We start from the raw sequence: 14837 nt of genomic DNA, 5'->3' as shown, positions 1-14837 counted from the left end.
GACCAAAAACAAATTACATTAGTACACAGCAAGGAAATGAGCAGCGCTACTTAAAAACAGACTAGTGCCTACCTGCAAAAGAGTGCAAGCCCCACTTGTGGGGTCGAATACACACCGAGCATACACATGACCTGTCTACCACTAGAGGAGGATGTTGGTTTCCATTAACAGCTTGCACCTTTTGCGCAATTTTCAATTTTCGATTTTATTTGATTAGCCGCACCTAGGCTATGCATATACATAGGTTAGGATTTAGTTAGTGTTAGGCCCCTCCCATGGAGGATTGACTTCTTCGCAGTGGGAGGGACAAGTACTTAATAGGTTGCATGCAAGCTGTTAATGGAAACCAACATCCTCCTCTAGTGGTAGACAGGTCATGTGTATGCTCGGTGTGTATTCGACCCCACAAGTGGGGCTTGCACTCTTTTGCAGGTAGGCACTAGTCTGTTTTTAAGTAGCGCTGCTCATTTCCTTGCTGATTGCTACATGTATGGCCACCTTTAAAGAGAAACTCCAACCTAGAATTGAACTTTATCCCAATCAGTAGCTGATACCCCCTTTTACATGATAAATATAATGCTTTTCACAAACAGACCATCAGGGGGCGCTGTATGACTGATTTTGTGCTGAAACCCCTCCCACAAGAAGCTCTGAGTACCGCGGTACTCTGGGCAAACTGCCACAATGTAACAATGTTCACAGACAGGAATTAGCTGTTTACAGCTGTCTCTCACAGCCAAAACAGCTAGGAGAAGCTACATAACTTGCCCACAGTAACAATGTCACCATGTAATACATGTCAGAATGTGAATCTGGGAGAGGAAAGATTTTACAATGAGCAAACACTGACTAAATCATTTATACATAATTATGGTAAAAAATGAAGCACTTTTTTTTACTACATTATTTTCATTGGAGTTCCTCTTTAATGTCTAAAGACAACAACTCTGCAGCACTGAATTCTGTATTTCATCTTAGCAGCTTCCATATCATTTGCCTGATAATAATGCATGGTAACTGACATTCAGTGCATCAAGTCTAAGTCCAGTGGCGCTGCTAAGGAGCTTTGGGCCCCGGTGCAAGTTTTACATGAGGCCCCCCCAAGCACTCTATACATAATGATTGATATGGCGCATCGAAACCTGCCAATGGCGACTACAGTGTCAGAGGTGCAAGAAGGGGATGGGGAACGGTTTATTCATGATTACTACTATTCAAAGCATCTAAAGAAATTATTATTATCAGTACAGGACCAATAGAGAGCTAATACTGTGCTTGAGGGAGGTCCCAGATCCGGTGGGCGGTGGCTACCTCTGAACCCCCTTTTGCTATGCCACTGACTAAGTCAGAAAATGATAACATCACTAAAAATGCTTTGTGAATCCCCAGCAGTGTGCATATGGAGGGTCAATTCTGAGTTTGTGCAGACTTTATGGTAATTTTTATGCAAATTGTATGCAGCTTCAAAACGGACCAATCTAATCCTGCAGCTGCTTAATTCTATACAAGGGCACCTCTAGCCATTTTGTCACTCCAGGCAAGAAACCCCATGGTGCCCCCCCCCATGAAAATAACCGTAATGTGGCAGCGAAATAACCACAATGCGGCAATGTTTCACCAGAAAATAATTGTAATGCGGCAGTGTTTCACCAGAAATTACACTTATTGCAGCAGCGTTTCATTAGAAAATACATGTAGGCTGCTTTCACAGTAAGATGTTACAGGCGCACGTCAGTGCAGCCTGTAATGCAGCCCACTGCATAGCAATGAAAAATTAATGCGCTGTTCACAGTGCCCACGTTGCGTTACATTGTACCGCTTCATGTTATTTCATAGTGCTGCATGCTGTGCGTTCTACACGGCTAAGCCGCGTTAGACTGTTTGCACATGCTCAGTAGTATTGGAGGAGGAGGCCTCCCCCTCCTCCTCCTCGGCCAGGCACATGGCTAATTAATATTCACTGCACGGTGTGACGTGCAGTTTTTACTTTCTGGAGCGCCGCTCTGTGCGGCGATTGGCCGGCGGGACCACGTGATGCCGCATGCGTCCAAGAGTACGCATCACGGCATCACAGGACGCTTAACGCGGCTCGATCTGACGTCCAGCTTCTACCACACTATGCGTTGCGTCAGGTGCACGTTATGCGACCTAAACGTAGCATCTAACGCAACGTCTTAGTGTGAAAGTAGCCTTTAGGAAAAAAATACATGTAAGGAAGAAAGCACACAGGGGGACACAGGGAGGCACAGGGGGACAGAATGAGGCACGAGGGTCAGAAGAAGTCACAAAGGAGGACAGAAGGAGGCACAAGGGGACAGAAGAAGGCACACAGGGACAGAATGAGGCACAATGGGGGACAAAAGGAGGCACAAAGGAGGACAGAAAGAGGCACAGCTATGGGGCGGGCTTAGTCCGGGGGCAGGGCTTAATGTGGGGCAGGGCTTAATCCAACAACATGGTACCCCCCAGGACCGCTGGCACTCCAGGCAATGGCCTGTACTGCCTATGCCTAGAGGCGCCCCTGATTCTATAGCTCCATTTTCAAGCTGCATATAGTTACATAAAAATCAGCATAAAATCAGTAAACTCAGAATTATTTGCATCTCACCGACCATCCCTAAATGCACACTAGTACTCTACACCACTCTATTAAGACTTACTTCACAAACAATGTGTATACAAATAGCCGATTATGAGACTGTTATGGATATAATCACCTTACATGTTCCCACAATAAAGATAATTTAGCTCTGTTAATGACATGTTCAGGGATTACCGCGTAGCATTTGCCTCGAGGAAAGACTCTCTCCTATGGCGAGTTTTAGCAAGTGTGGCATAATTGACAAGACAATTCCTGTTACACGTGTGTGATCTCAGTATTCTCGTAATGTAAACATTAAGCAGGTTATCAGAATGGAGGAATGCAGTGATCGCTCATTACTGATTCCCTGTAAACTCGAATCATATCATCATTCATAAAACAATGCTTTTTGGGGCAACAAGCCCTTACTTCTTATGGAATACCCAGATAGCTCATGGTGAACCAGAAACCACGAGGAGAGTATAGGGGTCTAAAAGAGAACAAAAAGCCCTCTTACTTAAAGGGGAACTTCTGCCTAAACAAACATACTGTCATTAAGTTACAGTAGTTATGTTAATTAAAATAGATCGGTAATATAATCTCTTACCCACCCTTTTTTAAAAGAACAGGCAAATGTTTGTGATTTAAAGGGGGCAGCCATCTTTTTGGTTGAAAGGAGGTGACAGGAAGCATGAGACAGTTCTAACTGTCCTGTTCCCTGATCACCCCTCCCAGCTGCGCCCGCTAGGCTTCAAATCTCAAATTCAAAATTGAAACAAACAAATATGCGCCAAAACAGCAGAACGAGAACAACAACATCAGAAATCCCATCATGCTTTGCACAGCATCGGGGAAAAATGCCCGGGCAGTTTTCTTCTGTGCAGCTAAAAATGAGGCTTGGGTAAGAAAAACAAAGTTCTGATCCTGTGAAACTGTTAAATAAACACTAAGCCTTTTCAGTGCTGCGGAGTAGATTTTTAGTCTGGAGGTTCACTTTAAAGTGGACCTGAACTCTTGCACAGGACAGAAGGAAAACACAAAGAAATGCACCCTGTATGAATGTAGAGAGGGTATCCTGTCTAAGTAATTCCCCCTCATCTGTGACTAATCACCAGTGTAATTTAATCTCTCAGCTGTGTCAGCTCAGGAATCTCCTCTGTCACAGCACAGCTGCTAATTTGTAAACACAGGATGGTAACCCTATGTCTGCTTCCATGAAAGCAGGAAGTAGACACACCGCAGATTTATTGCAGGATTGCAAAGGAATGCACATTCTTGATCAGTGTTCAATAGAATATTTGATCCAGCAATTTTGCATCAATCACTTAAGCGATCATCTTTATTGGGCGATCAACTACAGTGTAGTTGATCGAAAGTCGATCAATATCCTATGCGATACATCTTCACTAATCAGTCTGAACGATGTTGTACCTCCACGCTCAATTGATTCTTTGTCGATCGAAATTATTTAAACATCAGCTGATGCCTTTCTAATCGACTGATTTCTTCCATCCTGCTCGAAAAATCCACATGATTAACCCAGATATCGGTCAATTATTATCGATCCCGCATATTGAAACACACTCGATTCTCTTCTGATTTGATAATATGATCGAATTGGTTGGTCGGGCCAGGCAGCCAAATCTCTTGATCGATAGCCACATTTAATTATACCAGCATTAGTTGAAAATCTAACACAGTGTTCTATAGTCAGACAAAGGTGAGTTGTTTTAAGCTAAGTACCCACTGGCAGATCACGGCCAGATGGATCGGGGTCTCTGTCAACAAACGAGCGTTCCCGATCCATCCGCCCAAACCCGCAAGCGTCGGCTTTGGGCAGATGATCATGTAAATGGTCATTAATGCAATCGCGGAAAAAACAGCAAAAGACTTAAAAGCGGAATATAACCCTGCATTTCAACTTTGCTCTAAAACATTATTTACAGCATATTATATGGAAAAAGCATTTTTTTACTAGACCAGCATTGGAAGGGTTAAACACAGAGGTTTAAAGTTCCATGGAGAGATATGCAGAAGTTCAGATAGATACATTCTATTTAGTTAAATGTATCTATTGAGAAATGTTACACATTCTTTGGCTGTCCTCCAAGCTCCTTCTCAGTCAGAGAGAGTGAGTCACATTCAACACTTAGATACATTTATGTAAACAAAATGTATCTATGTCAGTTTCGGATGGTCTGCAGAAATCTCCAGGAACTTTAAAGCCCTGTGTAACCCTTCCAATGCTGGTCTAGTAAAAAAAAAAAATGCTGGTTGCATATAATATACTGTAAATAATGTGTTAGAGCAAAGTTGAAATGCAGGGTTATATTTCGCTTTAACTGTACATGGCAGTCGTTAAAAAAAGAACAACCGCAGCGGGTGGGGTTCATCATGAAACATCGCTTGACGAATTTTCATTAAACAATGTTGCTCGATATCATTTGTCACGCAAAATCGTTTGGAAAAATCGCTTAGGGCTGGTTCACACTGGAGCGATTGTTCAGAGCTTTGCTGATCGCCGGCGATCAGCAAAGCGCTGCTACAATGTATCCCTATGGACACATTCACACTGCAGCGGTTGCAATTTCGATTAATCGCAAATGCGTTTCGGGGGCGATTGTACTGCGATTGCCATTCTATTGAATGGGAATCACAATCGCAAATTGTGAGATTTTGGCTGACGAATCGCGGACGCAAACGCGATCGATGTAAAGCGCCTAATGTGAACAGCCCTTAGTGGGTACAGGCCTTTATACATGAATGAAATTACGCTAAAGTCGTTCTAAGAACTCTATAAAAGCATTCTCAGGGACGCCAGTGACCAGGGGCGTAGCAATAGGGGTTGCAGAGGTAGCCACCGCATCGGGCCCTTGGGCCCCAAAGGGCCCTCCCTCAACTACAGTATTAGCTCTCTATTGGTCCTGTGCTCATAATAATCACTTCTATAGATACTTTGAATATTGGTAATCATTAACAAACTGTTCCCCATCCCCTTCTTGCACCTCTGACACTGTAGTTGCCATTGGCAGGTTTGGTGTGCTGTATGAATTGTTATGTATAGAATGCTTGGAGGGCCCCATTGCAAAACTTGCATCGGGGCCCACAGCTCCTTAGCTACGCCACTGCCAGTGGCCCATAAAAAAACCCTCCTGAATAGAGATCCATTCTATTGTACTTTCAGCTGTCATTGAATTGTGGTGAATGCTGAATCAGAACTACTGTTTATATTGTCTCTTTTGTTCTGTCTCCCCTCCTCTCTCTCTCTCTCTCTCCCCTCTCTCCGGTTCCCTCTCTGCAGGCAGTCCAGGCTATGCAGCAGTTAATACGTCCTATCGATGATATTCATTTTGCCAAGGAGGAGGATGGGAGCAGGATGGAACTGTCCCAGCTCCTCAATGAGATCAGAGCACACTATGAGGCGCTCATCAGCAGCAGTCACATCCCCAGCGACCTCTCTGCCAGGAGCCAGGTAACTGTTCTACGCGGCCGGTCACCTTCTAGGAAAGAGATGCGGAGTCATTGCCTGCCTGCTGGTCCTGTGTGCTGCCTTCAGTGCAGGGGAGGCTGGGAAGGGAGTGCCAATAGCATTGCAGATAAACTGTAACTATCATATACTGCCAGAGGTGGGTGATGCTTACACAGCAAGATATGCCCAGCATGCTTTGCAATATGCATGATTAATGGCATAATGATGGGTATATAGCCGTATTAGCGATCTGCCTTCATTCCATTCTGCTGAGGTAAACAGATTACAGGCCTTTAGCAACGAGACTCTGAGTTAAACGCTAATCACAGCAAGTAATGGAAGTGAGGACTTAGTCTATGCCTAATTTGCTTTTATAAGCCTGTGTGTATTGCATCCATTCTAACTGTGAAATATTATCTTTATCTGCCTGGACCATCTGCTGTGGTTACCGGATTATTCCTCAGCTAGATTGCCATAGACGTTGCATCGTAGTTACACTGCAGCAAATAGGGGGTTAATACAGAAGGACCAACAAATAAAATACCTTTACCTGAGCAGCCAATGAGGTTCCAGTTGTCATTTCTCACTGTTTGTTGTAAGTTGTTGAAAAAAAAATGGCTGCCATAAGGATCAAAGAAAGTATCCTAGTTTCTATAAATGAGCATCAGTGTATCTTAGGTTTTCGTTATTTATTATTTATATAGCGCTGAAATCTTCTGCAGCGCTGTACAGAGTGTGCAGTCTGGTCACTAACTGCTCCCAATCTAATCCCTACATAGAGGCACCAAAATAGAGTAAAATGTTTAAAAAACGTTTATAAAGGGAGGAAGTGGTGGAATCAAATGAATCAGCAAAAATTCCCTTTATTCACAGCTCCAACTTATTGCAACGCGTTTTACGGGTCTCTGCCCGCTTCATTAGGCTTTACAGGGAGAAACTGCTGCTGTGCGAGAACCAGTAAAGCGCCTCCATCGACATCGTCGTATGTCTATTGTAGCCTAGGAACAATTTAGAGGAAACCCAATTAACTTATCTGCGTGTTTTTGGAACGTGAGAGAAAACCGGAGTGCCCGGAGGAAACCCACGCAGACATGGGGAGAACATACAAACGCCACGTAGATAGTGTCCTGGCTGGGATTCAATCCAGGGACCCAGCGCTGCAAGGTGTAAGTGCTATCAACTATGCCACTGTGCAGCCCAGGTTTTATGCTTTAACTGGATGACTGCATTCAACTGCACTCAAAACCATCTTGAGCAATATAAAATGGTCGTATGGTGAAAATACACAAGCATCAGTTACCACCAGTGAAAACTCTGTGACAAAATTATTAATTAATACAGGCTTCACAGAGGCACCTTAGACTCAGCTTAGAGCACCCTTTGGCACTTTGTTAGTCCTGAGGAAGTGGGTGTAGAGTAGACCCACGAAATGAGTTGCCAGTGCACATCAGTAAGCCAGCACCTATTCAGTGAAGAGACCTCAGGCAAGACTCCTAAACCCCCTTGCCGTTCCAATTTTGGCGGCAAGGGGGCAGCGCAGCACTTTTTAAAAAAAATATGTTTTAAAAATCATGTAGTAAACCCTGGTGGCCGCTGACAAGCGGCATCCCCCTATCCACTCCGATCGAGCAGGAAATCCCGTTCAGAACGGGATTTCCTGCTGGGCTTCCCCGGTCGCCATGGCGACCAGGCAGGATGATGTCACCGACGTCATGGACGTCAGAGGGAATCCTGATCCACCCCTCAGCGCTGCCTGGCACTGATTGGCCAGGCTGCGCAAGGGGTCTGGAGGGGCGGCGCGGCGGGTAGCGGCGAATTGTCGGCGAGCGGCGGTGATCGGAAACTGCACACAGCTAACAAAGTGCTAGCTGCGTGCAGGAAAATTTTGGGGGGAAAATCGGTCCAGCGGGGCCTGAGAAATCCTCCTACGCAGGTTACCCCGAGCTGAGCTCGGGATAACCGGCAAGGAGGTTAAAACTGCTACTGCCTATAGAGTGCACCTAGTGGCTGCGGATCTGGGGCTTTGAGTCCACCAGGAGAAAAGCGCAATGTAAATGTGCTATGTCTGTCTGTCTATTAAAATTCATCAGTCACATGAATTTGTCTTCATTGAGGTAAGCTAGCTCACCTTTTTCTATTTTATATATTTTTAACACAATTTTATTATGCCCTGGGTGCCTCTTCCTCCCCTTTATTACAGGGATATAGCCTGCTGAAGTAATACGGAAAGTGATTTTTTCTGTCCCAGCCCATTCTAGTTCCTGGGGCTTCCTATTGGTTATTTAATGTAGCAAAGAAATGAACAGCGCTACTTAAAAACAGATGAGTGCTTACCTGCAAAAAAAGTGCACACCCCACTCATGGGATTCAAATACACAATGAGCATACACATGACCTGCCTACCACTTGGAGGATGTTAGTTTCACTAACAATTTGCAATTTGTTAGGTACTTGTCCCTCCCACTGTCGAAGAAGTCTTTCCTCCATGGGAGGGGACCTAACACTAACTAAAACCTACCTATGCATATGCATAGCCTGGGCGCGCTACCAGTAAATTTAAGAATTGCGCAGAAAAAGTGGGATCAGCGCATCACCAGGCCGCCTCTGGATGGCCTCAGCTCAGAGATGCGCTGAGCCCCCCCAGGAACTACAAAACGCACCTTGAACCCAAACAGAGGCTCTGCATATACACCAAAGAAAACTATCAAGTGGGAGCAGCTGACCAGAATTAAATCAAACATAGCAAAGAAATGAACAGCGCTACTTAAAAACAGATGAGTGCTTACCTGCAAAAAAAGTGCACACCCCACTCATGGGATTCAAATACACAATGAGCATACACATGACCTGCCTACCACTTGGAGGATGTTAGTTTCACTAACAATTTGCAATTTGTTAGGTACTTGTCCCTCCCACTGTCGAAGAAGTCTTTCCTCCATGGGAGGGGACCTAACACTAACTAAAACCTACCTATGCATATGCATAGCCTGGGCGCGCTACCAGTAAATTTAAGAATTGCGCAGAAAAAGTGGGATCAGCGCATCACCAGGCCGCCTCTGGATGGCCTCAGCTCAGAGATGCGCTGAGCCCCCCCTGGTTATTTAATGTGACTGGTGGCATCACTGAGTAGTAGGGACGTTAGGAAGCTCAATTCGCTTTACTTTCACTAGCTTGTAACACTGGAATTATCTTCCATTTTTGATATTGCATTTTTTTTACTGAAAAGTGACATGTTAAAGTGTAACTGTCGGACATAAAATCAAAAATCAATTCTTTATTTTTAACTGGTAAACAAGTAATAAGGATGCTAACCAGAAAATCCAAAAGGCAAAATCACTATTACTTTTCTTGTTGATAAATGATCATTCCCCAGTTAACATGACTCTTATTTGGTACACAGAAAATTTGGTACACAAAAGAGAAGTTTCAGGGCATGCTGGGTTGTCTTTTTTTGCTTCTGTACATTAGTTAAGTCTGAGGGGTAATAAAGAAGCTAAAAAAGACAACCCAGCATGCCCTGCAACTTCCTTTGTGCAGCAATGTACCAAATAAGAGTCAGGTAAACTGGGGAATGATCATTTATTAACAAGAAAAGTAATAGTGATTTTAACTTTTGGATTGCCTGATTAGCATCCGTATTACTTGTTTCCCAGATAAAAATAAAGAATTGATTTTTGATTTTATGCCCGACAGTTACACTTTAAATATAATACACATAGGGCTTGATTCAGTAAACCGTGATAACTGATAAACGCGAAAATGGTCATGTTTCTGTGTGAAATAATTCAAAACGATAGCGTGACCATGATATCAGTTATTACGGTTTAGTGAATCAATCGCATAATATGATATCATTCATTTATATGGTACTGATATTTTTCCAGCAGTACATTACGGAGAACATCGTAAAAAAAAAACTACCTCAGGATCCAAATGACAGGCTCATTATCTAATGTCACTAGAACAGGGGAGGGCCAAAAACTGACTTTTTAGATAAAGAAAGGAAATGATATGCACTCTAGTCTGCTTAACGCACTTTAGTACATACACCCCTATGTGTTAGACTGTGTAATGTGAAACTGCCATTTTGGCAGGGCCGAATTTCTGGAAAGGCCGCAAAGGCTCGGGCCTTGGGCGGCTGCAGTCCACAGAGGCACCTGGATGTGAAATAGGAGCTGCTGCATATGAAAGAGAAAGCTGCAAATGGGGAGGAAAGTATTAACCTTCCTGGCGGTAACCCCGTTCGTTCGGGGTAAGCCGCGCAGGAGGTTTTCTCAGGCCCTGCTCGGCGGATTTTCGTAATTTTTTTTTGCTGGACGCAGCTAGCACTTTGATAGCTGCGCCAGCACACCGATCGCCTCCGCCCCGCGCCCGATCGCCGCTATCCGGCGCGGCCCCCCCCCCAGACCCTGTGCGCTGCCTGGCCAATCAGTGCCAGGCAGCGCCGAGGGGTGGATCGGGACTCCCAATGACGTCGGTGACGTCATCCCGCCCCGTCGCCATCGCGACGGGGGAAGCCCACCAGGAAATCCCGTTCTTTGAACGGGATTTCCTGATCGCCTATCGCCGGAGGCGATCGAAGCGGGCGGGGGGATGCCGCTGAGCAGTGGCTATCATGTAGCGAGCCCTGGGCTTGCTACATGATATAAGAAAAAAAAACTGCTGCGCTGCCTCCTGGCGGAATTTTTCATACCGCCAGGAGGGTTAAAAGGAGAAGCTGATACCCAAGAGAGCTGTATATTAAAGCGAGAGGCTGCCGTACATGGACATTATGGAAGAGGGGGCTGCACATAGAATGGGAGGGGTGCTGCTGTACATGGAAGGGAGCCCCAACATATTTGGCCCAGGGGCGGAAAAAGTATAAATCCAGCCGTGCACTTTGGCCAACCTTTCCCTTCCATTGCCACCTTTATTGATTTGGTAAATACACAGTGCATGTGCTGTTTATGCCACTGAGGTGGTTTCAGTGCATTGCGCTCTGTTTCAGGCTTGCAATGAGGCCCTCTCTTGTATTATTCATTTAACAGATTAGTCGTTTAAAGCAAACCTGTGACTTTGAAAAACAAAAAAGTGAGATATTTAACCCAGTAGAGGGAAGCCTCTGGAAGCTCCAGATGCTTCTCTTATCCTTCTTGAGCCTATCGCTTCTCGGTGGGACCCTCTTCTTCTTCTCTGCCACGCTTATCAACATAAGTTTGTGGTAATACGGAAGGAAGCTCCATATATGGTTAGGAACATTTGCAGCTGCGCAGTGTGAGTGCTATCAATCACATGTCCATGGAAGCCAATAGAAAGCTCCTAATGTGATTGACATGCACAACACACCCACAGTGTGATGTCACAGATTAACCTTTGGTAAACTGGAAGTTTATTTGTATATAAGCGAAACTCCTCGTTTCGTGGGTACTCTCACTCTCTTTCCATCTTAGCTTAACTTAAGCTTTGCTGTAGGTTATCTTTGCTTCCTGTAGCCTGGATCAAGTTTCCAAAGGCCGAACCTAGGTCAGTTCCTTAGTGCTGACTTATGATTGCAATGTGACGCCCATGTTCTGCAATGATATTTATATTCTTGTTTTGCTTGTATAACAAAGAATGCTGACGATAGGCACCTTATATTTCTGATTGAAGCCAATAAATTGGCTTGCTCACATTATGGGCTTGATTCACAAAAGCGTGATAACTGCTATCACAGCAGTTATCACGCGATCTGCCGTTCGCAGAGCTTTTCAGGTGAACAGTGTTAGTTCACATTGGTAAGCGAAGGTTTCTGCACGATGACATGCGCATTTCACGTGAAACGCGCATGTCATTGCGCGGAAACCTTCGCTTATCCCGTGAACTAACGCTGTTCGCGTGAAAAGCTCTGCGAGTGGCAGATCGCGTGATAACTGCTGTAATAGCAGTTATCACGCTTTTGTGAAACGAACCCAATGAGTGATTTCGCTTATTTTTAAGCCATGGTGATTTTAAAAATTGCCTTAACCCCCTTGGCGGTATGAAAAATACCGCCAGGGGGCAGCGCAGCAGTTTTTTTTAAATTTTTTTTTTTTTAAATCATGTAGCGAGCCCAGGGCTCGCTACATGATAGCCGCTGCTCAGCGGCATCCCCCCCGCCCGCTTCGATCGCCTTCGGCGATCTCCGATCAGGAAATCCCGTTCAAAGAACGGGATTTTCTGGAGGGCTTCCCCCGTCGCCATGGCGACGGGGCGGGATGACGTCACCGACGTCGGGACGTCATTAGGAGACCCGATCCACCCCTTGGCGCTGCCTGGGACTGATTGGCCAGGCAGCGCACGGGGTCTGGGGGGGGGGGGGTGCGCGCCGCACCGGATAGCGGCGATCGCGCGCGCGCGCGGCGGCGGCGATCGGGGTTACCGCTAAGGAGGTTAAAGGATACTCAAAGTGACATGTGACATGATGAGATAGACATGTGTATGTACAGTGCCTAGCACACAAATAACTATGCTGTGTTCCTTTTTTTTCTGTCTCTGCCTGAAAGAGTTAAATATCAGGTATGTAAGTTGCTGACTCAGTCCTGACTCAGACAGGAAGTGACTACAGTGTGACTCTCACTGATAAGGAATTCCAACAAAACACTTTCCTAGCAGAAAATGGCTTCTGAGAGCAGGAAAGAGATAAAAAGGGGAATTTCTCATCATATCACATGTCAGTTCGGGTATCCTTTAAAAGCGCTTGTGCAATGTTAGCTTATTTGAGTGTTCTCACATCAGCAATGAGCTTTCTATCCAATCGCAAACGCGGCTCCTGCACCATTTCCAGAGCATTTGCGATTCAATAGAAAGTATAGCAAAATCGCTAAGCGCTCGAAAAAGGTCAAAGAGTTCACTTCCTGATTGATGTCAGGAAGTGAACAAAATATTGCTACACAAACATCGCTTCACATTATAAATCACCAGCGAATGCGCAGGAGATTTATAATGTGAACAAGGCCTAACTGCAGGAAGACGTCTATGGTCCACCTCGATAACTGCTGTGGCTTTGTGAATGTCAAGTGGTCATTAGAGGCCGCTGGTGGCAAACTGTGGTTACTAAGGGCAACCACTTAATCACATCCTTACAAGACTGTTCCCTAATGCATTCCTTCTGGGGCAATATTGTCACCTTACCCCTGGAAAAGAATCTTTTGTTTCAGATCTGGAAATAGAAGGTATAACGTAATGAAGAACAGAGGCGCCAACAGGATAAAATCAATTCTTAAAACTTTTAAAATTGCTTAGGAGGCAGTGGTGGACAGTGGCAGACACAAAAACTGTGTATTCAAAACAATCAAATTTATTGGTACACTCCAGGGGCTTTTGCAATGCGTTTCGCAGGTATATTCTCGCTTCCTCATGCAATAAAATATAGGAGTACACACAGTACAGTCTCAAGGTCACGATAAGCGCCTCTGTGAAATAGAAGGTACTCTTCTGATTATATTCCAGACGCTACGTCTATTAACCTCCCTAGCGTTCTGGACGAGCTGAGCTCAGGCCCCGCTGGGCCGATTTGAATAATTTTCTTTAAAACACGCAGCAAGCACTTTGCTTGCTGCGTGTCCTACCCGCTCGCCGCCGATCCGCCACTACCCGCTACGATACAGGCCCCCCCCGAGACCCCGTGCGCTGCCTGGCCAATCAGTGGCAGGCAGCGCTGAGGGGTGGATCGGGACTCCCTGTGACGTCATGATGTCGATGACATCACTCCGTTCGTCGCCATGGCGACGGGGGAAGCCCTGAAGGAAATCCCGTTCAGAACGGGATTTCCGGACGGGTCTTAACGCCGGTGGCGATCGGAGGGGTGGGAGGGAGGAAGCAGGGAGGGGGAAATCGCTACATGATAAAAAAAAAAAATATGCACAAAAAACGTGAAACGGGAATCAGAATGCCAGGCAGGTTAACAGACATATCTTGGCAGAAAGACGTCCCCTCCCGGAGAGTAAGAATACACCTGTCATTCGTCACTGTCCAATTCCCCCTCGTCAGATATGCTGTGTTGTTAGCTGCTGACCTTTTGTACTGTAAGATAATTTCCATTGTGAACATGTCACTTCATTTACCTCTAGCTGGAAGAGGAAGACGCCAGGCGGAAGATGCAGAAGGATGAAGAGGAACTAAGGGCTGCCCGAGCCAATCTGAGTGAAGCCAGGAAACAATACAAAACCCTTCAGGCTGAGATTGAGTCTCTCCAAGCCATGGTAAACACAGAATAAAGCATGAGCTGATGGAACAGAGAGGCCGGTTTCACACTGCTAACCAGCGGTATTAGGTGCGATGAATGCATCGCACTACATCGAACTTCCTGTGGTCAAAAATCAAACTGCGTGGATTGAAAAAAGTGTATTGAAAAAATACTCTTCCACACATGTGCGCCGCAATGATAACACCGGGATACTGTAGGGGGGTCGAGGGAAAATGAGCTGAACTTACCCGGGGCTTCTAATGGTCCCCGTAGACATCCTGTGCCCGCGCAGCCACTCCCCAATGCTCTGGCCCCGCCTCCGGTTCACTTCTGGAATTTCTGACTTTAAAGTCAGAAAACCACTGCGCCTGCGTTGCCGTGTCCTCGCTCCCGCCGATGTCACCAGGAGTGTACTTCACAGGCACAGACCATACTGGGCCTGCGCTGTGCGCTCTTGATGACATCAGCGGGATCGAGGACACGGCAACGCAGGCGCAGTGGTTTTCTGACTTTAAAGTCAGAAATTCCAGAAGTGAACCGGAGGCGGGGCCGGAGCATCGGTGAGCGGCTGCGCGGGCACAGGATGTCTGCGGGGGACCATTAGA

The 14837-nt window shown here is 45.7% G+C and overlaps 1 protein-coding gene across 7 annotated transcripts in view; it reads left to right on the top strand.

The window, feature by feature from the left end:
* The window catches only part of KRT222 (keratin 222), a 119067-nt gene that overhangs the window by 77983 nt on the left and 26247 nt on the right, over positions 1–14837 (top strand). For all 7 annotated transcript variants that reach the window (XM_068262603.1, XM_068262605.1, XM_068262604.1 and 4 more), the window contains 2 exons: positions 5883–6053; positions 14117–14248. In XM_068262603.1, coding sequence (XP_068118704.1) covers positions 5883–6053; positions 14117–14248 — 303 coding nt within the window. The remainder of the gene's footprint in view (positions 1–5882; positions 6054–14116; positions 14249–14837) is intronic.

Source organism: Hyperolius riggenbachi, chromosome 12 (genome assembly GCF_040937935.1).
Source record: "Hyperolius riggenbachi isolate aHypRig1 chromosome 12, aHypRig1.pri, whole genome shotgun sequence".
NCBI classification, from domain to species: domain Eukaryota; kingdom Metazoa; phylum Chordata; class Amphibia; order Anura; family Hyperoliidae; genus Hyperolius; species Hyperolius riggenbachi.
Note: the sequence above shows the minus strand (reverse complement) of the source record. Positions and strands in the feature narration are given on the sequence as shown.